This window comes from Daktulosphaira vitifoliae, unplaced genomic scaffold (genome assembly GCF_025091365.1).
Source record: "Daktulosphaira vitifoliae isolate Bord-2020 unplaced genomic scaffold, ASM2509136v1 Scaffold_3, whole genome shotgun sequence".
Lineage (NCBI taxonomy): Eukaryota > Metazoa > Arthropoda > Insecta > Hemiptera > Phylloxeridae > Daktulosphaira > Daktulosphaira vitifoliae.
In genome coordinates, this window is record NW_026099574.1 from 43,081,186 (window position 1) to 43,101,516 (window position 20,331).

Consider the following 20,331-nt stretch of genomic DNA (forward strand, 5'->3'; position numbering starts at 1 on the left):
GAAAGGTTGTTCTAATTTTGACCAAAAATACTTAAAAAACAAAAAAATCCCTTTGTTATACAATTTTTGGTCAAATATTTTTGGGTCAAATATATCACAATAGTTTTATTTATGCAGAAATGATAAAAGAGTGCTTTTTAAAGGTGTCCAGTGCAACTTTTTCAAATTAACTCCAAAATGCTATGCATAAATAACTATGCTATGAAGAATTTCAGTGTCAATACATGATTATCTGAATATTATATTTAAAATAAGTCTGTGTTATTATGTGGAAATTATGGGCGAACATTGGCCATAGTGGTGTTAGATTAATTTAATAAGTTAATAAATCATGTGTGTATATATATACATTATATATCTTATATGAAATAATTTAGTTTTTGTGGTATTCTTTTATTATATATCATGTTACCATGGTGGAGAATAATTAAATGCAACAATACTCTTAAAAAAACTAAAAGCCCAATAGTATTTTTTTTTTAGTTCAATAGGTCTCACCGTTTGTATATAAATGAATGACCGCAAACACATTGGAAGAAATATAAATATAAATGAAAAATGTTGTCTAAACCACATATTGCTTTTGTATAATGTTGATGATATATCATAAAAATTTTGTAACTAAGCGCAAAAGAATGTTGTGAAATAAACCTCAATAGTTGTAATACTACAGTAAAAATTCGAATTAAAATGAGTATGACTGTTATGATTTTAACAGTACAAAATATTTTAACGTAATTCCAGAAATCAATTTTAATACATTGAAATTATAGCTATACGTATAAGCTAAGCCGGGTTAAAAAAAATAAAAAACTATTTTAACTACATCTTGAGAAAATTATAGGTTTAAAGTCAACAACATGTAACATTTCATATATTGACCAATATTTTATAATATCAATAACTATATAATTATACTTTAAAGCTCTACTTTGTTTTTATACTTTTATAGTGATATCAATACTGCATTAATTTTTATTTAAAGTAATAACAATTTATATAGTTTTAATATATGTAAACGTTTCATTAAATTTGTAATTTGTTATCATTGAAAATATTCATTTTCAAAATTTTATCAAATAAATTAACTAACATTTTTATTTTACGTTTTTTATTATAATACTTGTAGCCCTAGTAAACTCTAAATACAAAGTTTTGTCATTAATCTATAGTATCTGTTAATTTGTAATTTTCAAGATCTCAAACTAATTATTTAAAGGAAACGGATTTGGTAAATAGAAAATTATTTTAATTATACAAATTTATCTCGAACAAACTAAGTAAATATTATTTTTTAATTATATAATGAAAACAGTAAACAATTTATTTAAACACAAGTTAAGTAAATTAATTGACTACTGAACAAAAAAATATAATGTATAAGAAAATAACAATTATCTTATCGATTACGTAATATGTCCAGAATTGTTTTTGAAGATATTAAAAAGTTTCGGGGGCTAAGTCTTAAATTAATTTTGCATTTATATTCATTATTCTCCAGTTTACGCAGATTTTTTTGATGTGCGTTGGATAATTTGAAATCTAAATTAAAAAAATTGTTAAGTTTTCAACAAATAAACTAATAATTTCGTAGGTACCCAATATGATGCATTTGACTGCCAAAGGCGCGTGTTTCATATAAAACATTTCCAATCTACGCAGTTCAGAAGATGGTACAGAAACCGATTCTCCCCAATCAATTAAATTAATAATGTAAAATTGACTTCTATCCACACTATTTTCAATATCAATACAAACTCCTCTATACCAACTACCATCACCTAAATTAAAGTAATAGAGATATTAACAAGAAAATAATGGACATTTTTCTATTAAAGACAATGTTTGAATGTTATGAGTTATGATGCTCTCATATGAAAGAAAAAATATACTATTAAATTCATAAAGTTGATTAATTAAATATCTATTATACATCGTATAAATTTTACTTGTCTTCATATTATTTTAATAATTATAATTGTTGATTACTATATTTAACGGCACAAAGCTCATCATGTCGTGGTTTAAAATTACAATCTTGTGTCTGCTTATAATGTGCATTCATATTGTTTTCTATAAATCGTATTTTTTGTTCATTTTTTGCTTTTGTCATGCAAATATAATCTGTTTGACAATACAGCACTCTCATACTATATACATAATTATTTCTTAATTGAAGCTTAGGAACATTATCAAGAGTATAGAATTGTAGACGATTTTCGACCTGATGTACGTTTTGTTTGTTGACTAAAACTTCATTCTATTAAATAGTATTATTAATATTATTTATTTATTATTATGACTTCATTTATTNAATAGTATTATTAATATTATTTATTTATTATTATGACTTCATTTATTTAAGTTCTCTCTGAAAAACTATGCTTGATAATAAGAGTCTAACATAAAGAACTAAAGTGTTCAGTATTAGTTAACCAGAAAAAAAATTGAATATATGATTTCTAATTACCGAGTTTTTTTTATTAAATTCCACTTCAGCAATTGACAAATCATATGTCGCATCAACTAAAATGTAGATAAAAATATTTGTTTTACCTATTAATTAATTTAAAATAATTTAAATTATTTTTATCTTTTACATACAACAATTTTTAATATCATTAAATATAACAATAAGAATATTTAAAAATAATAAATGCCTAGATATTTAGCGTCTCTATTTAAATTTATTCTTTATTTTTAATTACTAAAAATTACAAATTATTGTTCAAATTTACCTTCAGCTGTTATTTGACTTTTTGTAACACACCGTTCAATTTTTTCTTGAGTGTCATTGAGTGTTGTTGAAGGATTAATTCCATCCTCAACGCAATTATTAACTAAATAAAATAACTAAAAATAATAATTTGTCCTCTTACTTATAAATTGAACATTGTCATTTTTTAATACATTTTAACTAATTCTTTTAACCTATTTAAATAATGTATATTTATAAAGAACAAACTCCCAGAAATTTAGAACGTCTAGTTATATTGATTCATGACAAAACATTTAATGGCTTTAAATTAATCAAAATTAAAGTAAAGTTAAAGGTTCTTTTTTAAAACTAATATTTCACGAATTAAGAACAACAAAAATTTTTTTTTTAATTTTTATATAAAACTAAACTAGTAATTCCTATTTTAAAAATGATGATTTATAACAAGCTATATAATTTATGACGAAATAAATAATTATTGTCACAACTTCAAAGAAAAAAAAATTGTTTCCTGTATATCAATTTTTAAATTACTAATTAAAAAATGTTCATTCAATTGTAAAGTAATCATACCTTTAATAGGTGCTTCTAAAGGCGACAAAGTACATGACTGCAAATCATGCTCTCTAAATTCATTAACTAATGTGATATTTTTTTTAGAATCTTGTTCAAATTTACCTTCAGTGGTTAAATTAAACATACCTTTTAAAAGAGGCTCATTTTTAGTAGATAAGAGGGAACACTGAGAACCAGTGTGCATATAATTTATTAATTTTGAATTTGAATTATGAGGCTCGTCCAAAGATTTTGTATTTAAAATAAGATTTTCTATCGAGACGTCAGTTTGTGTTTCACAACTTAACGAATTAAACAACGACATTTCTGTTTGTGTCTCAGACAAATTATACATAAGTTTATTATTTGTCTGAGTAAGTTTGTCAGAGGTAAATAAAGACGTCTGAACTGCTATGTCTGCTACTTCCTTAATCTGAGACTCTAAAATATTTATTTCTGTAACGGATTTTATTGGAGCGACAATTTCTTCTGCCATTGTATTAGTTTGTGATCCACAATCTACTGAGATGACTAAATAAAATAAAAATCAATGATAACTTAAATCAAAATTAGAATAACACGTAAGAATTAATCATAAATAGAGGAAATAAATTTAGCAAACATTCAAATGTGCATAGAATTACCTTTGGATTTTTTTCTTAAGCCAAATTTCTTCTTGGCAATTCTCATTATTCGTCCAAAAATTTTAGCCATTTTGTACTAAAAATTATTGATTATTATTTTACGTAATTTGTAACTGATTTTTGTGTGAAAATCTACATATTTATAAATATATACATAGTAGCTATGAAAAATATTTTTAAACCAGAAATACTAGTACAATTTTTATATGATAAACTTTTTAGGATTTAAAAAATATTCCGAAAATTCTCAAAAATTAATATCAGAATTTTTTTTATTATATGCGTAGGTTTGCAATAAAAGTAATTACTACATTAAAATTTCTTATAATTTTTTTGTTAACATTACAATACTAAATTATTTAATATCAATTTCATACTATATTTAATTGTTATAATAAATGTTTACGCTTTTAGAATAATCCATCAATTTTTAAAATTAAAATTATCTACAAATTTGTTGTTACCTTTTTTGGAATGGATATATACAATTTTTCTTCTCTTACTTTTTTTTTCATGTAACAAAATATGTTTTAAAATTATTTTAAAATTTGAGTGGATCAATAAATTGATCATTAAAATTTTAATGAGAATTATTTTAACCATATTATATTACATTAAAATAGGCATTTTGTGAAGATTTGATTTTTAAAAAAATGTTAACTGGTTGCCTAACGTGTTTTTAGTATTTTGACCAAAAATACTCCAAAAAACATTCAGTTTTTGTCTTAAAAATAATATTATTATTAAAATCGAGTAAACCTGTGACTTCACAGGTTTGCTGATTTTTCATAATTTTTAGTTAAATTGATACTGATGTGTAATTTTATTATAACATAAAATAGTATTTTTATTTTATTTATTATATTTAGTATTAATGAATTGTTTGATAAAAAAAAATAACTGAAAAGTATTTATTGATCATCAATCGTTAAAAATTTTCAAGAAAATCATATTTTAGCTTAAACTTTATTTTTAAAAAAAGGTGTTTAATTATTGAATAATTTTATTCTACTTATAATATACATAAATATCAGTCAAACTGAAAAAAAATTAAAAAATTTTAAGCTTACCTGAGATCTACTAGAAATATACCATATTATGACACTAATTATGATACCCACGCTTAAAATTTTTGACTTAAAATTTTAAAACTAAAATATTTGTATTCTACAGTAATAATTAAACTATTTAAACTTAACCCAATAGTAGTTGTATAAAGTATGAATAAGGACCCCCCAAAACGGGCCGGGGGATAAGGTGAAAGGCAATGGCCCCCTTTCCATAAAAGGTTAAGAGTATAATGGAGGGGACAGATGATATCACAAGTATGGGGGTTAATCTACATGTGGAGGTACATAAGAAGGGGGCTATAAAAAAATGAATACTTTTTAGAAATTACTTATTAAATTGTAAGTAATTATGAGTTAAAAATGTTAAGTGGTGAAGGAATGGGTTTGTTTACGGGTATATGTGATCTGTGATTTGCTGACCCCTATGAAAATATGTGATTTTTCCGCATAAATGATCGTGAAATCGTTGATAAAGTCACAGTGTCATCAAGAACCATCAGCTCTAAGAAGAAGACTCTACTCTATGAACAAAATGGCTGCCGAATATGTAAGAAAACAGCGCTACATTTATATCGCACCAACACCGCCAGCTGAGATGATTGACTCTAGCAGTTACACTATTGCGTTCAGCGACAGAAAATGTTTGCAAGTGGGTCTGAATCCAAAGGATGACTTCAATGTTACGGTATGCATTATTATTCCTTCACGATATATTAGTATATCAGCAGACTATTTAAATATTATTTACGTCATGATGGATGAAATAACATTATTTCTACAATCACCTCTGGTAAAAAGAGAGAACATTGTGTTATACTAAAATGTCGATTTTAATATAACCAAAGTATTGTACCGTGATACCATGCACTATGGTATTCTAATACTAAATGTATTAGAATCCAGGATGGTGGATGGGTGTCGAGTGTTATTGAATAACGAAAACATTAATAGACTTATGGACTTACAGTGTACTATTAACAGTACAATATCAAGAAAAATAAAAACACGTTTATTATTATGCCATCATATAGACCGCATCATACAATACTCCGACGGTAAATGGTTGAGCCCTAAAATTTAACAATCAAACAACGATGAAATGGTTAATTTTATAAGAAGTTTGAACGACAAAGAAATATGCGATACTATTCCTAAAGGTGACAGTAATTACATAAGCGAGTTGAAGAATTTAGCATACAATGTAATAGTTGATCGTTGGGTCAAGTCATGGTCCGAAGGTACGCTTCAAATTAATGTGAGTTTAATAAACATAGATTGTCATTAAATTTATAATTTGTTTTAGGAAAAAGAAGAAATGTATGACAAAAACGACGGACCATCATTTGTCAATACAACAGTGTTTACCCGAGAAAATAGTTATAGTCCATGGGCTTCACAATGGCCGAAACCCAATCATGTCAGAAAATTAACCTACATTAATAATTTATGAACAATAACTTTATATATTGTACTAGTTTCTTATAATAAACTTATAATCTAAAATAAAAAAAAAAGTGTTGTTATTTGTATATAATATGTTTATTTCATAATAATAATAATAATTACAAGGTTAATAATAAATGTTTACATAAACGTTCAAATTACACTATAATTAAATAACATAATCAAATTGTATGATATTTTTAAAATAAAACTTATAAGTAACATATAACATGTTTGTTGTTTATTTACCTAAAAATTGATACATAATTAATTTGAGTATTATTATTGTGCTGAAAAAAAAAAGGATAGAGTAAAAACTATTAGTACCACTATGCGTATAGAGGTATAGGACTATACACAGGTATAGTAATGACAAGCCATCAACGCTTGTATTTCGTACAAATACCCTATACTCTGCTCTAAAAATTTAATATTTTCAATAGTATTAATCGTGCCTATACGTTGAAACATTTCAATCATCATGCAAATCAAGTCGATTTTTGTTTGTAAATGTGTTGTCGCTGAAGCAGAAAATTTTGCTGAAGCAGACGAACGGGAGTTGTTTATCGAACAATTCGGACAGATACAACCACGAGTCCATGATGACGGATATTACTATGATCCATTGGAAGAAGACTATTTGGAGGCAGAAGATGATGAATATAAGGAAGAAGAAGAAGAAATTGAAGACAGTAGTGAGAATTCTGATGGTATGTATGTTAGCATTTAACTTTGTAAACAAACTTCTTAACAATGCTGTTTTTATTTTTACATGATGATTTATCACCAGAACCTGAACAAACCTATTCTGATCATGATCTAGAACTCTTACCATGCAGTTGGTCAACGATGATTCCATTTAGAGATGCATTTTCGCTACAACCATGGGAGTTGGAATTAACAGAATTGCTTCAGAACGATTCTGACAGATTTGTTAGACGACTGTACAATGACGTCTATAATATAACGTTGAATTGTGAACTAGCGAGTAAAGTACCCGCGTTGTATTATAGACGACATTTGTTTAGGCCAATATCAAATTTGTTGGGTCGGCTTGAAGAACCCAACCGTCTGGGAGATTTGGTCCGTGCAAATTTTTTTTTGCTACACCTATGAGGAGGTTAAACTCTCAATGAATAGGTGGAGTAGAAATTTTGTATGGGCCAACTATAAAAAGGTCAACATCCGAATGGTAATGGACGGAAGAGCGGTGTCAACTCACATTTTTGTTTACAACACAACTAATAGTCAATGTGCGGAAATGATAGAGGTAATGGACCGTCCTATTGAAATCGTCACATCGCATAAAGAAATATTCAGACATGAAACCACTTTGCTTGAAATATTTAACTTTAAAAGATGTGCACACTGCCTTAAACGATTAAATATTTGGTTAAATTTTAATGGCGTGCAAAATATCATACGACGTTTTGTCAGACCTATCGACAATAACGACGATAATTACTATGTAATAATGTTGTTTGATTATTTATTTTCGTTTAATGAATAATATAAATATATTTATAGATCATTTTTTTTTTTTTAATTAATATAATTTCAACATTAAATTTTTTATAATCATTATACCAATACATTACTTTTTTGTAATCTGTTTATTATTTTTACATTAGTTTATAAGTTGCAACTACAAATCTTGAGTTTCAATTTTGTCTTTATTCCTAAAAAATAATACTATTTAATATATATTTAATAATTATTAGCTTAATTATGGTACACGTACTCTGNTAATAATTATTAGCTTAATTATGGTATACGTACTCTAGTTTATAATGACCGTAAGCGTAGGTAGTAATACGGTCTTCTGATATAAACCGCTTATCATCTAAACGGTTTAATGTCATTTTCATAGTCTTAATGGTGTATATTTGGTGTTGAAATGATCTGATTGACACATTTTCACTGTACGGTGTATAAGTCGGGTACTTTACAACAGGACAACATGGGTCCACGGCTCTATCACGAATGTTGTTTACAACCATCGTGCCATATGTAGTCGCTGTTGCATGAGCTTCACTTACTGCAGACTCCTCTTGAGCATACAAACACCGTTTCAGGTCCTCGACTGTAAGATGATTTTTCACAACGTGACTACGTATCCCTTTCGCCTTAATTTTTTCTTTACTTTCCAAATCAAAACCATAACATTTCGGTCTGAGACTAATAAACTCCAATATATATTTCCCCGGTGCTTGNTAATAAACTCCAATATAGATTTCCCCGGCGCTTCGTCACTCCACAAACCAGGCACCTTCTTGTTAGCGTTTGAATAACACGGGTGACTGCTCGGCAAACCTGAAGNCGGAGAGGGCCTAGAACTCTCTATTTCACCCTACTGTCAAGTCTAGCCATTAGATCAGAATTTTTCTTTGCCACCGCGTAAAAGTCATCATCCACAATAAGTACACTAATGAATCTAAACAATAAAATCATAAAATAAAATAATAAAATTTTTTCAATAAAAATATTAATTAATCTACCTGTGTCACCGTATAATAGTCAAGCACGGTCTTTGAAATATTTCTTCATTACGTTATAATGGAAATCGTATACCAGAGTTTTACTAATTTCTAAAATTGCGAAACCTACGTATACTGGTTTACAAAAATCGATAATTTTCTTTTCCAATACAAACGCTGATAAATTTTCACTGTACGTTGTACAATGTTTGAAATTATGCTTTCTAATTAATTTAGCCGCTCGTTTAGGATTATTGACCAATTCCATTTGCGTTCTAAATTGTACACGTTCCATCATTTTACCTGTTAACAAACGAAATCGCATTAAAATTATGTTTATATATATTTTTATTTAATTTTAAAACTTACCAAAAACAGCGTTGTTCATTAATTTAAAAAAGTCTTTTTCAAAATCATTTTTGGCTTTCTGTCTCATCTCCGTGTTGAGTTGTATATATTTTGATAGCCAGGCCGACTGCTTAAATTGTAACACCTTATGCACCTGTAATTTAATGACATGTTATTATTATATTTTTAAAATATAATTTTATGAATTACCTTTTCTACTTTTAATCCGTTTGCCATAGCCTGTTTTAAATTTAAATAGTGTATAACGTAGTTTTCTTTCCGATCGAAAGTAGACAACAGTTTTTTGACCCGTGAATTAGGCGGACATTTTCGTTCAGGTAGAAACGGCATTTCGTTGTGGGCATCATGTAACTCTTTCGGGTACGACACCGTCACTTCAAGGGCCATTCCTATAGGAGAATCCGCAGGTAACTCTTCCACAGTCTTTAAAATTTTTGTTTCGTCGTCCACGTCTAACCACTTAAAGTCACCACATGGCATATGTTGAGACATACTCCAACCATACAAATTATTGACATCCAAATATATAATTTCAGATTTTTGTTGTTTGATATCATAATGAGGCGTCTTTTCATTGTTGGCTATGGCATGTTTCAACACCGAAGTTGTCGTTCCTCCCCGTATTCCTCTCTCAATAAAAAGTTGCTGTTCATAATCGCTCATGAGATCTAGTGAAACGACCGTATGCAGCAACATAGCGTCAAAAGACAGACCGGGACTCGTAAAATAAAACCAGCCGGTTCCAATTTATATTTTAGTAGACATAACTTGCGAAAATTCGTAAAAACGTCCGAAAGTATTGTTACGTCAGTTTTCAGGTACAGATCAGAGTACTCACCGAGCGTTTTACAATTGAAATGTTGCCAAACGTTTTGTGCGTGTTTGTATTCGGCATCGTCAATATGTGTTTCTGACAGTTTATTATAAAATTCGGCTTTTGACGGCAATTTGTTTTTTTTCGAGTACATTCCAGCTGGAGGTGTATGAACACGCCTTTATGGGTCACCAAATCAATGTCGCCGTCCGATGAAAACGCTTTTGCGGTTTCTTCGAATAATTTTATGTCGGCGGCGCGCAAATTTTCAGCGAGAGCCGCTAAACTAGTACCCATAAAACGAAATGTATCAATGAACCTTAGCGAAAAATTGTTTGAAACAAACTTTGAAAAAGAAATATATTTTTCTTCTGTAGCGGGTATTACATTGATTCTACTAGTGTCTCTTCCAAGGGCTTTAACTAAAAGGTGTCCGTCGTACGAGCTGAGATTATGAAAATATACGTTAACAAACTTGGGCGTTGTTAATTTTAAATTGTAATTGTTACATAGCGTTTTTCTAAAACTACCTGAAACAAATATAAATATATATATATATGTTTAATATTAATTACAATATATTTAACACAGTTATGTGTATGATTTACCTGTCAAATGATCATGGTCTGCTACTTAATGATTTTTCTCTGTAAAAGTACCTTTACACAAGTCACAGCAGGTTTTCATTATATGTTCTTCAGTTTCTTCATGTGTCATACAAATATCAATGTTCGTCCTGAGCTACTCTTCAATTTTTAACGCCATTTCAGTAACGTAATACATGACACGATTGAGTACTTCCCCAGGCCTACTGCTTTTATTACCTTTATATATTTTAGGCGTCGTTTGAATATTAAACTGTTTCAATAATTTTATGGGTTTCTATTGATACTCGGCTACATTTTCAATATTCTTTTTGTAAAACCATAAAATTTGACTATTTAATGATTCACTCATTTTATGAAAACCGCTCGTCATAATTTCTTGTAATCGTTTCACCTTTACCCATTTAATCGTATTGTCAGTGTTGCATTGTTTGCGACGTTTAGGACTAATTACACTGGGGCCCGCCTGCATTCTCTCCGTATCATTTACATTTTCTAAAACAAATATTCATGCATTTAATTTAGCATATAAATTTTTAATAATATATTTTCTTTACTTACCACTCGTTGACATAGCCCTCGAATCAGCATGATTTCCTATAGCAATATTATAGTCCACACCATACTTTACGAGGTCTAAAATAATACACTTCTATTAACACTATAATAATATATATTTTCTCTTTTAATATTACTATTTATTGAATAATAATTGTAATACTTACGATGTATCTTTTGAACATGGCGTACAAGTCCGCATTTGTCCGAAAAAGTAGATGGGCATAAATAACACTTAAATCGTATACCATCATGGATTTTCCTATGCCTCATCAAACAGTTTTTGGCAACGTACACTTTTTCACACTTGTCACAAGAAAACATTTTTAAGACGTTTAACTGACACAACACTATTAATTTTACTCGAGTAATAATCCGTCTTTTATGCGAAAATACTCATTAAATGTAATAAAATCAATTATAATTTCGGCGAATCGCAAAACATATATCCCCGTATACTAACCCTCATTCTTTCAGCACTTAAACATTTTTAACTCATAATTAATTACAATTTAATAAGTAATTTCTAAAAAGTATTCATTTTTCCATAGTCCCTCTTCTTATGTACGCCCATATGTAGATTAACCCCCCATACTTGTGATACTTACTGCCCCCTCCATTATGCTCTTAACCTTTCATGGGAAGGGGACCATATGCCTTTCACCATATCCTCCCGGCCATCTACACCGCCCATCTACCTAGGAAGAGGAAACGGCCGAGGCCGTTTTGGTGGGGTCCTTATTCATACTTTATACAACTACTCCCAATGTTGACAATATAAAAAATAAAACTCAACCTACAAATTTTGTAAGTTTTGCTCTTTACTATTAAAATTTGTCTCTATAAATTTATAGCCCCTTCTAACAAACCCTTAAAATGTCCCTGTATACAGAATGGATTTGACGGAGGGTTTTAAGGAAACTTAAAAAAATATATAAAACAGTTGATTAAAAAATTGCTTGAAATATTATTAAAAAAAATTTGAACATATTATTCAATAAGATTTACAGTGATTGACCACTAAATTTCACCTAAAATGATAATAATCTTGACAATATTTTGACTTTTTATAATTTATATAATAATAATTTCTAAGTGGTTAAATGTGTTTTAGATTTGCCCCCTACCCATTTATTATCACTAATGTAAATTTTTTAAATACCTTATAAGAGATTACAACTATTTAATTAATTAAATGGCTGATCAATATCATTTTTTGAACCAGTTCTTAGGAACTTATTAAAATATTTATACTCAGGTGAGTAAAAGTTTGCGACCGCATATGTGTAACGATAAAATCCAATTACTATAAGAGAACAATTATAGAGTACTAAATTGATAATTAAATTTTTGATTATTTTGAATTCGACTTAAAGCTATTTGAAAAAATTAATACTGAAGTCAAACAAACTAAGTAGTAAGAACGACAAATTCAAAATATTGGAAAAACAAAATAAATGAGTCATAAATATGTATTTCAGTTATTACACTGCATGAGAGAACGTGACTTGGCTCCCAAATGGTCAGATAGAAGGAATCCTATTATAACCCAAAGTTACTCAGTTGCATTCTTTCATTTTCCATAAGTTTATTATTAAAAGGGATAGAGCATTGAAATCATTCTTAGCATTTATGAATATCACATGTTGCCAGTTTGCTTATTAACTTACATTTTATTTGAATTTGTTACCGTTATAAAAATATTTGTTCCGTCTGCTGAAAACAATTTTTTGAATTTGTCTTTCAAATATACTAAAATTATTGCTATTAATAGACCGTCCGGTTGAGTTATTTTTATATTTGTTATTTATCGCCAATAGTATTGAAAACAAATTACATATATAAAATGTATGCTATTTATTATGTCGTCGTAGTCAATTTTTGGTACAAATTATAATAAGCACCACTTTTACTACATAATAACTATTCATTTTTATTCTATTTTCAGCAGTCATAATTGTTATATTAGACAGAAGTTTTTATGTTCATCCCTTATGCCTTGTAAGGGTGTCAACTTTGTTTTTTTAAACGGGAACACATATTTCTAATTTAATAAAATGTTTGGATTTTTAATTCAATAGTAAATGGCATTTGAATTTTTAGTATAACTTTATTAGTTTATTAAATATAAACATTTAAAGTTTCAAATTTTTGAGTTAATATACATGTATAATACACAAGGGTTTACAAATACAGGTAGCTAATTGATTTTTTATGACTTCAATATTAGCAGGTATACAGCATTGTTATTATCAATGGTAGTAAGGCACATTATTGTGAGTTTATAAATACACTAACTGACAATAGAGAAAGTATATCTATTGATAGTCATAATTGATAATAAACAATTTGTGACTGTGACAGCAATGTCATAAAAATCCAATTAGCTATCTGTATTTATAATCCCTTGTGTATTATACATGTATATTAACTCAAAAATTTGAAATTTTAAATGTTAAAATGTTAATGTCTTGTTTAATTAGATTTAAAGAGTGATTGATTTATCATTGACTACTAAATTTTTCCTAAAGTTATAATAATTTTAGAAATATATTTTTGTTTTTGTTGAGTACTATTTATCTTTCAATTTTCAATATTTAAGTTAATATTTTTTAGGTTTGTCCTCTATCCCTTATAAGGCTACCAACTTAATTTTTTTAAATGGAAACATACATATTTAACTTATAAGATAAAAATAAAAAAAAAATAATTTTCGGAACAGTACTTCGGAAATTATTACTATTTTTATAATTAAATGGGTAAAAATAGGAGACCGAGAAACATAAAATTATAAAAATAGTCATATCCAAATAATAATTTTATTTTAGAGAGCAATTGTAGAATAATAAATTTAAACTAAACAACGAATTGGCGACAAATTTATTGATTATTTTTAACTCGATGGACAGTGTAATATAGGTATTATTTTGTAAAATTGAAAACAAAGCATTTTTGTAATGTTTGGTTTAACTATGAATTTCTTGATCTATTATTACAAAAATATAATATAGTCTATTATTTGTAAACCTAGATGTAAAACACTTTTGTAATGTTTAGATTAATTGTAATTTCCAAATTATTGTTACTATCAGGAAGTAAATATTTATAAACATTTTTGAAAATGATTACTATATGAATTTTATAAAAAGAAAAACAAAATATGTTAGTATATAAGATGAAATGGAATGAATTGAAGAGAGGTGAGAGAAAGAGAAGACCTCGGGAGACCGAAGGTAATCTCTTTCCGTGTGGTACGTTTGTGACATTAAGTTTTTATTTTGTGTATTATTTATTTATCCGTTTTTAAGTGTATCAATATTTTATATGTTTTATTTTGATTGATTATATCTTTATTAACTACATTTTGCGTTATTATTGAACTACTATAACTATAAGTTAGAACAAAAAGATTGTTCCATATATAAATACAACAACAGGTATTTAAGAAAATCAATACTGCAATCAAACGAGCTAAGTAGTAAGAGTGACAAATTAAAATATTCAGATGTACAAAATTAAAGTGTCTATAATGAACAATGAATATATTGATAAAAATAGTCATACCGGGCTTAAAAATATTATAGCAATAAATTAAAATACACACCCAAAGAAAAACCTCAATCAAAATTGAAAGAGAAATTTTATCAAGGGTTTATGATAATGTTTTATTAATACGAACAAAATAACTATTCTTATAAATAATTATTGTTCAAGACAAGAAAAAAAAATATCATATTGATAAATATATCATTCATTCAATAGTAATGATATATTTATCAAATTGAACAATGAATTTATTATATAGATCGAGGTTTTTCTCTGGGTGCACAACAAACTGGTGACAAATTCAATAATTATTTTTAATTCAATGGATAGCAATTTGAGAAAATTAATACTGAAGTCAATCGACACGAGAAGTAAAAACGACAAATTCAAATATTCCGATTAACAAAATTAAATCGTCATAAATGTATAGTACAGTGAATATTATACTACACAATATATACGAGACAGTATTTGGATGCACGAGACAACGTAACTCGGCGGCGGTCAAATGGTAAGATATTAGGCTCTTATTTTATTCAACAAACTGGCAACATTGCTTCATAAATCTGTATAATTGCAAGAGACAGCATTAAAATCGTTCTTAACGCTTACCTATATCATGTTGCCAGTTTGCTTATTAACTTACATTTTATTTGAATTTGTTGCTCTAATTGGTGTTTATATTAAATTTTTCAAATATCTGTTCCATCTGCTGAAAACATTTGTTTGAATTTGTCGCTCAAATATACTAAAATTATTGCTATTAATAGACCGTTTGGTTGAGTAATTTTTCTATTTGTTATTTATCGGCCATTAGTAATTATGAAAATAAATTACATTTATAAAATGTATGCTGTTTATTATGTCGCCTTATTCAATCTTTGGTACAAGTTATTCAAGTACCTCTTTTATTATAATGTTGTAGTCTTTTTGTTTGGTTCTTTTTTAGCAGAAATTGTTGTTGTGTTTGTTGGAAGTTTTAAATTTTCTTTTATATTTTATTTGAAACTAAATATATATAGGCCAGTCAACGAAGAAAAAATGGCGGAAAAAATTCCCAACCAATTTTTTTTTTTTTTAAAGTTGAATTAAGATATGTATAATGACATACTAAAAGTCCTCATCGATTGGACTTGAGCTTTTTTTTTTACAGCCTCGCAAAAGTTCAAAAATATGAGCTTTTTTAATTTTCTCAAAAAATATTTAACTTACAAAAAAAAGTTTCGTACAAAAGTTATTTAAAAAACAATTTTAAACAAAAAAGGTATCTTATATTTTTTCATTTAAACAAATATTTTTCGAGTTACATTACATTTAATATGAGTACTAAAATTTATTTTCCAATTTTTTTCATTTTACGGTTACTTTTTATCATGTTATACTTCCATTCACACTCTCGCTTATTGTCACTGATCTCCTCATTTCACCTACCTCATGTTCTCTTTTGTCAACCCAGCCAGAATTTCTGGTAATGATAAAATTAATTGTCATAAAGTGTCTAAAATTGGTCTTGTTCTAGTAAACTCAATGGTAGATAATAACTTTCATGATATAGATCTTAAAAGATCAAATAAAGTTATAACTGTATCTTCAATAACTTCTATTGTTAAAATTAATAATAAAATAATTAAAGTAAATCCACTGCTACTATTTCAACTAATCGCTATTTAAAAAAAAACCAGCAGTGTCCCGGCACAGTGTGTATAATTGGGTGCAGTATAGATGATATGTGACAATGATTAAAATCATTATCAAAAAACAACGCCTTGATGCAAATCTGTAGATAGTGTTTAATTTTTAAATTTTAATGGATTATTACAAAAACTACATGGTCTCCTATTTCCTTATTTATATCCTAAATTCAAGTTATATGCATTACTAGTGCAAAGTATGTAATCGATGGAGGATTTCTCCACTATAAACTTATTTGACAAATGTATCAAACAAAATTTTTTTCCATTTTCTTATTCATTTTCCCATTCTAAATTTTGATAGAATATATCTTCAACAAAAGTACAATTTTCTTAATCTTCAATCTTTATTTCTATTGAATTTGTACACCAATGACCTTTGCAATGTTCACATATAATAGAACATTGAAGCCCTGTTTTTTGGCAGCCACAACTTTTACCACCTCCAGCACCAGACTAAAGGCCGTTTTATGACAATTATCTTTATTATTAGCAGAAATTCCGGTGGCAATTGACATAATATAAATGTTGTTTAGGAATGTACAATTTAGCGTTTAGTTGGGTTTAAACAATATAGCGTCAAATCAATTACTTACTCTATCGGTTGTATCTTATTATACACTACACTTTAATGATACTATAAATAAATAAACTTACACATACACACATATGCATTTATAACATTTTGTCTAATGTAAGTATAACATGATAAAAAGTAACCGTAAAATGAAAAAAATTGGAAAATAAATTTTAGTACTCATATTAAATGTAATGTAACTCGAAAAATATTTGTTTAAATGAAAAAATATAAGATACCTTTTTTGTTTAAAATTGTTTTTTTAAATAACTTTTGTACGAAATTTTTTTTTGTAAGTTAAATATTTTTTGAGAAAATTAAAAAAGCTCATATTTTTGAACTTTTGCGAGGCTGTAAAAAAAAAAGCTCAAGTCCAATCGATGAGGACTTTTAGTATGTCATTATACATATCTTAATTCAACTTTAAAAAAAAAAAAAATTTGGTTGGGAATTTTTTCCGCCATTCGCCAAAATTACTCCTTCGTTGACTGGCCTAATATTGTAATTTACATTAATGAATTTATAGTTGAAAAGCAATCTACATAAGATAACCAATCCTGATAAAAAAAAATCAACATATCTGATATTTCATGGTAGACAATTTTACTATTATTATTATTATTATCTTTTAATTTCAATTCTAAATTATAATATAAATAAAATTTTGGTATGCTGTAATATATTGATTTAAATTTTTGCTATAAGTAATTGTTTATCATTAAACAAATTAGTTAATTTTTTATTATCTTATTAACTTTTTTCTTAGCTCTGTTTATAAATAAAGGATGAAAATTTCATTTTGTTTTATAATATTTATTTTACTTTTTATGTTTTAAAGCTTGTCCAAGATAATTTTTTTTTACATTTTATAAGCAATTACAATATTTAACGAATAATTTTATTAAATAAAATCATCAAAATTTTTATTATCATTTTTTATTGCATTAAAAAAAATTTTATATTATATACACTGAAAGTTTTAATTTCTAACTATTGTGTTGTAATTAGTATACTTTAATATTACAACTTTAACACGTTTTGTGTATTTTGTGAAACGCACGTTACAAGTAAATATTTTTGTAGGTTTAAAATCTAACTAATAATATCTAGTAATATGTATGTAGTTGGTACTTAGTTAAGTTTAAACATTAGATATAATTAAAATTGTTGGGGAATTAATTATTTAAATTGCCAAAAAAATGCTACGACATAACATTTATCCAAACTTATTAAAGATCACGCCATACAGAAAATAGAATGATTTTAAACATGTTTAGGAAGGAACAACTCTATTTGATCTGTATTGATGTTAGTGTTCCTAAATCTTTACCAAATAATAAAGAAGAAAATAACTGTGGTAAATCGAAGATTTTGGTGTTCAATCAACTTGATAAAAGTTGTCCAGTACGAAACAAGCAAAAAAATTAATTTTTGTCTACCACCATGTGTCGATCTGTAGTGACATTTTTAACGTGACGAATTTCCTATTGGGCGGCGGTAACCGATTACCCTCACCCTTCAGCTGCTCCCTCGTTACCGATCAAAACCAGTTATTTTATACTTTGTTATCGACGCACCAGTGTCCATTTAGCAGTCGCTTATCTGAATTTATAAAAACATTGTTATTATTGGTGGATGATGGGACTTAAATTTTAATTTTACTGTGTTTTACTAAAGAGTTACTCTATGATTTTTACAATTAAATAATAATGCTTATATACAGAGAAAATTTATTGATCGGAAATCTGTCAGAAATTTGCATGAAGTTTTATCTTTGTAACATTAGAAAACATACTTGTCACAAATATGAGTATACAGCATACATTGTATTCGTGAGCATGCAGAACGAATTAACCGTCTTTTAGTAGCTGATTTTTTAATAGTCGATAAAAATCAGATATTCTTTCTCTGAAAAATTAATTATTAGTCAAAAAAATGAAGGTCATCATGAATAATTTAAGTATGAATTTAAAGTTTATCAGTCCTAAATTTATTTTTACGAAGTATAGGGTATTACTCAAGACCATTTTTTGATTTTCAAGACTCATAATGTGTGATAAGAAATTCTAAATTGTGTAAACGCATAATTAATAAACTCTATATACTTTTTAATTTATTAATCTAAAATAAAATCTGCTATATATTCTTAGAAACAAAATGAATTTACAATTACCCCATTTGACCCTATCGCTTAGTAGCGTATTTTTTTAATTTAGAGATAAACAGTTTTAATTTCCATTTTTTGCATATACGAGGTTTTTCATGCCTAGTTTAATTTAAGGTTTGCAATAAATAATGATTCTTTGGAAATTGAATTTTAACGAAATGGTAGAAAAATGATATATGATAGATAAAGCGATTTTTGATAAATGTGAAATGGCGTTTTTTTTCGATTCCTATATCCGTTTGTGTTTGATAATCGGTATAAATAATGTGTGTATGAAGAATGATCGGCTAACTATGTCTCACATATTATCTTTAATAATACAATTGTTATAAACAATTTTTTTTTTCTTATCATTATGAATCTTTGATGAGGTGTTTCACAAGATATTTTAAATTTCTACCACCATCCCTTATACTTAAAACTCGCATCAACTTCATATTATCAAATGGCAACCCTATTTTTTTTTACACTAATAGATTTAGTTTAGTAAAAAAAATATATTTTATTCGATATTAAGCGCTCTACGACTCTCTAAAGTTTAGGGTTTATTAAGAAAAAATCATAACAGATTCAAATTTAATAGGTCGTTAATCTATAAGCGCTCTCAGTTTTAAGTAATAAGTAACAAAAATATATCAATAAATATGGGGTTGCCATTTGAATATATGAAGTTGATACAAGTTCTAAGTATAAGGGTTGGTGGTAGAAAACAGCTAATCAAAGATCCATAATGATTAATAAAATAATTGTTTATAACACTTGCATTTTTTAGATATTACGCGAGACGTTAGCCGATCACTCAGTATATATTTTATGAGTAATTTTAAGTAATTACATTTAAATTGTTTATAAATATTTAATATTAGTCATTTATAGACTAAATATTTATTTTATTTTATTAACAGTATTTTAACATATTAAACAGTTATATCACTGTTATTAAGTGTTTTATCCGAAGATAACATTTTGTTGGGAAAATAAAAGAAACAGTTATTTCGAAAGTAACAATAACAGTTTGTAACAGTTATCAAGATTGATAACAAGTTGGCATCCCTATTATTATTATTCAAAAAGGGCTGCGTGTATTGCTATTCCG

The 20,331-nt window shown here is 27.2% G+C and overlaps 3 protein-coding genes across 4 annotated transcripts; 1 reads left to right on the forward strand and 2 right to left on the reverse strand.

The window, feature by feature from the left end:
• Window positions 1-1,280: 1,280 nt before the first annotated feature.
• LOC126900503 (uncharacterized) lies at window positions 1,281-4,042 on the reverse strand. Its single transcript, XM_050676267.1, has 8 exons — window positions 3,919-4,042; window positions 3,422-3,805; window positions 3,293-3,358; window positions 2,739-2,840; window positions 2,471-2,526; window positions 1,990-2,260; window positions 1,599-1,781; window positions 1,281-1,542 (listed from the first exon to the last, which is right to left on the reverse strand). Exons 1-8 carry the CDS (start codon window positions 3,986-3,988, stop codon window positions 1,400-1,402), a joined length of 1,275 nt encoding a protein of 424 aa, XP_050532224.1. The 5' UTR covers window positions 3,989-4,042; the 3' UTR covers window positions 1,281-1,399.
• A 2,870-nt stretch (window positions 4,043-6,912) lies between these two features.
• LOC126900510 (uncharacterized) lies at window positions 6,913-7,547 on the forward strand. The gene is made up of 2 exons (XM_050676277.1): window positions 6,913-7,141; window positions 7,222-7,547. The coding sequence occupies exons 1-2, from the start codon at window positions 6,913-6,915 to the stop codon at window positions 7,545-7,547; spliced, it is 555 nt and encodes a 184-aa protein (XP_050532234.1).
• Window positions 7,548-8,660: 1,113 nt separating this feature from the next.
• LOC126900506 (uncharacterized) lies at window positions 8,661-11,770 on the reverse strand. Of its 2 annotated transcripts, none has more exons than XM_050676272.1 (8): window positions 11,422-11,770; window positions 11,258-11,332; window positions 10,700-11,191; window positions 9,467-10,617; window positions 9,278-9,410; window positions 8,930-9,211; window positions 8,786-8,865; window positions 8,661-8,750 (listed from the first exon to the last, which is right to left on the reverse strand). In XM_050676272.1, the coding sequence occupies exons 4-6, from the start codon at window positions 9,971-9,973 to the stop codon at window positions 8,949-8,951; spliced, it is 903 nt and encodes a 300-aa protein (XP_050532229.1). In that variant the 5' UTR covers window positions 9,974-10,617; window positions 10,700-11,191; window positions 11,258-11,332; window positions 11,422-11,770; the 3' UTR covers window positions 8,661-8,750; window positions 8,786-8,865; window positions 8,930-8,948. The 2 variants fall into 2 exon arrangements, with proteins under 2 accessions (XP_050532229.1, XP_050532228.1); XM_050676271.1 differs by having other exon boundaries at window positions 9,467-10,621.
• Between the last annotated feature and the right edge of the window lie 8,561 nt (window positions 11,771-20,331).

Coding starts and splice junctions, on each gene's coding strand:
- LOC126900503 (XM_050676267.1), bottom strand. CDS start 3,988: ATGGCTAAAATTTTTGGACGAATAATGAGAATTGCCAAGAAGAAATTT. Junction 2,527..2,738: donor AAGTCAAATAACAGCTGAAG/GTAAATTTGAAC, acceptor TCTACATTTTAG/TTGATGCGACATATGATTTG. Junction 2,261..2,470: donor AATTTAATAAAAAAAACTCG/GTAATTAGAAAT, acceptor ACTATTTAATAG/AATGAAGTTTTAGTCAACAA.
- LOC126900510 (XM_050676277.1), top strand. CDS start 6,913: ATGCAAATCAAGTCGATTTTTGTTTGTAAATGTGTTGTCGCTGAAGCA. Junction 7,142..7,221: donor CAGTAGTGAGAATTCTGATG/GTATGTATGTTA, acceptor ATTTATCACCAG/AACCTGAACAAACCTATTCT.
- LOC126900506 (XM_050676272.1), bottom strand. CDS start 9,973: ATGTTGCTGCATACGGTCGTTTCACTAGATCTCATGAGCGATTATGAA. Junction 9,411..9,466: donor ACGGATTAAAAGTAGAAAAG/GTAATTCATAAA, acceptor ATTAAATTACAG/GTGCATAAGGTGTTACAATT. Junction 9,212..9,277: donor AATGAACAACGCTGTTTTTG/GTAAGTTTTAAA, acceptor GTTTGTTAACAG/GTAAAATGATGGAACGTGTA.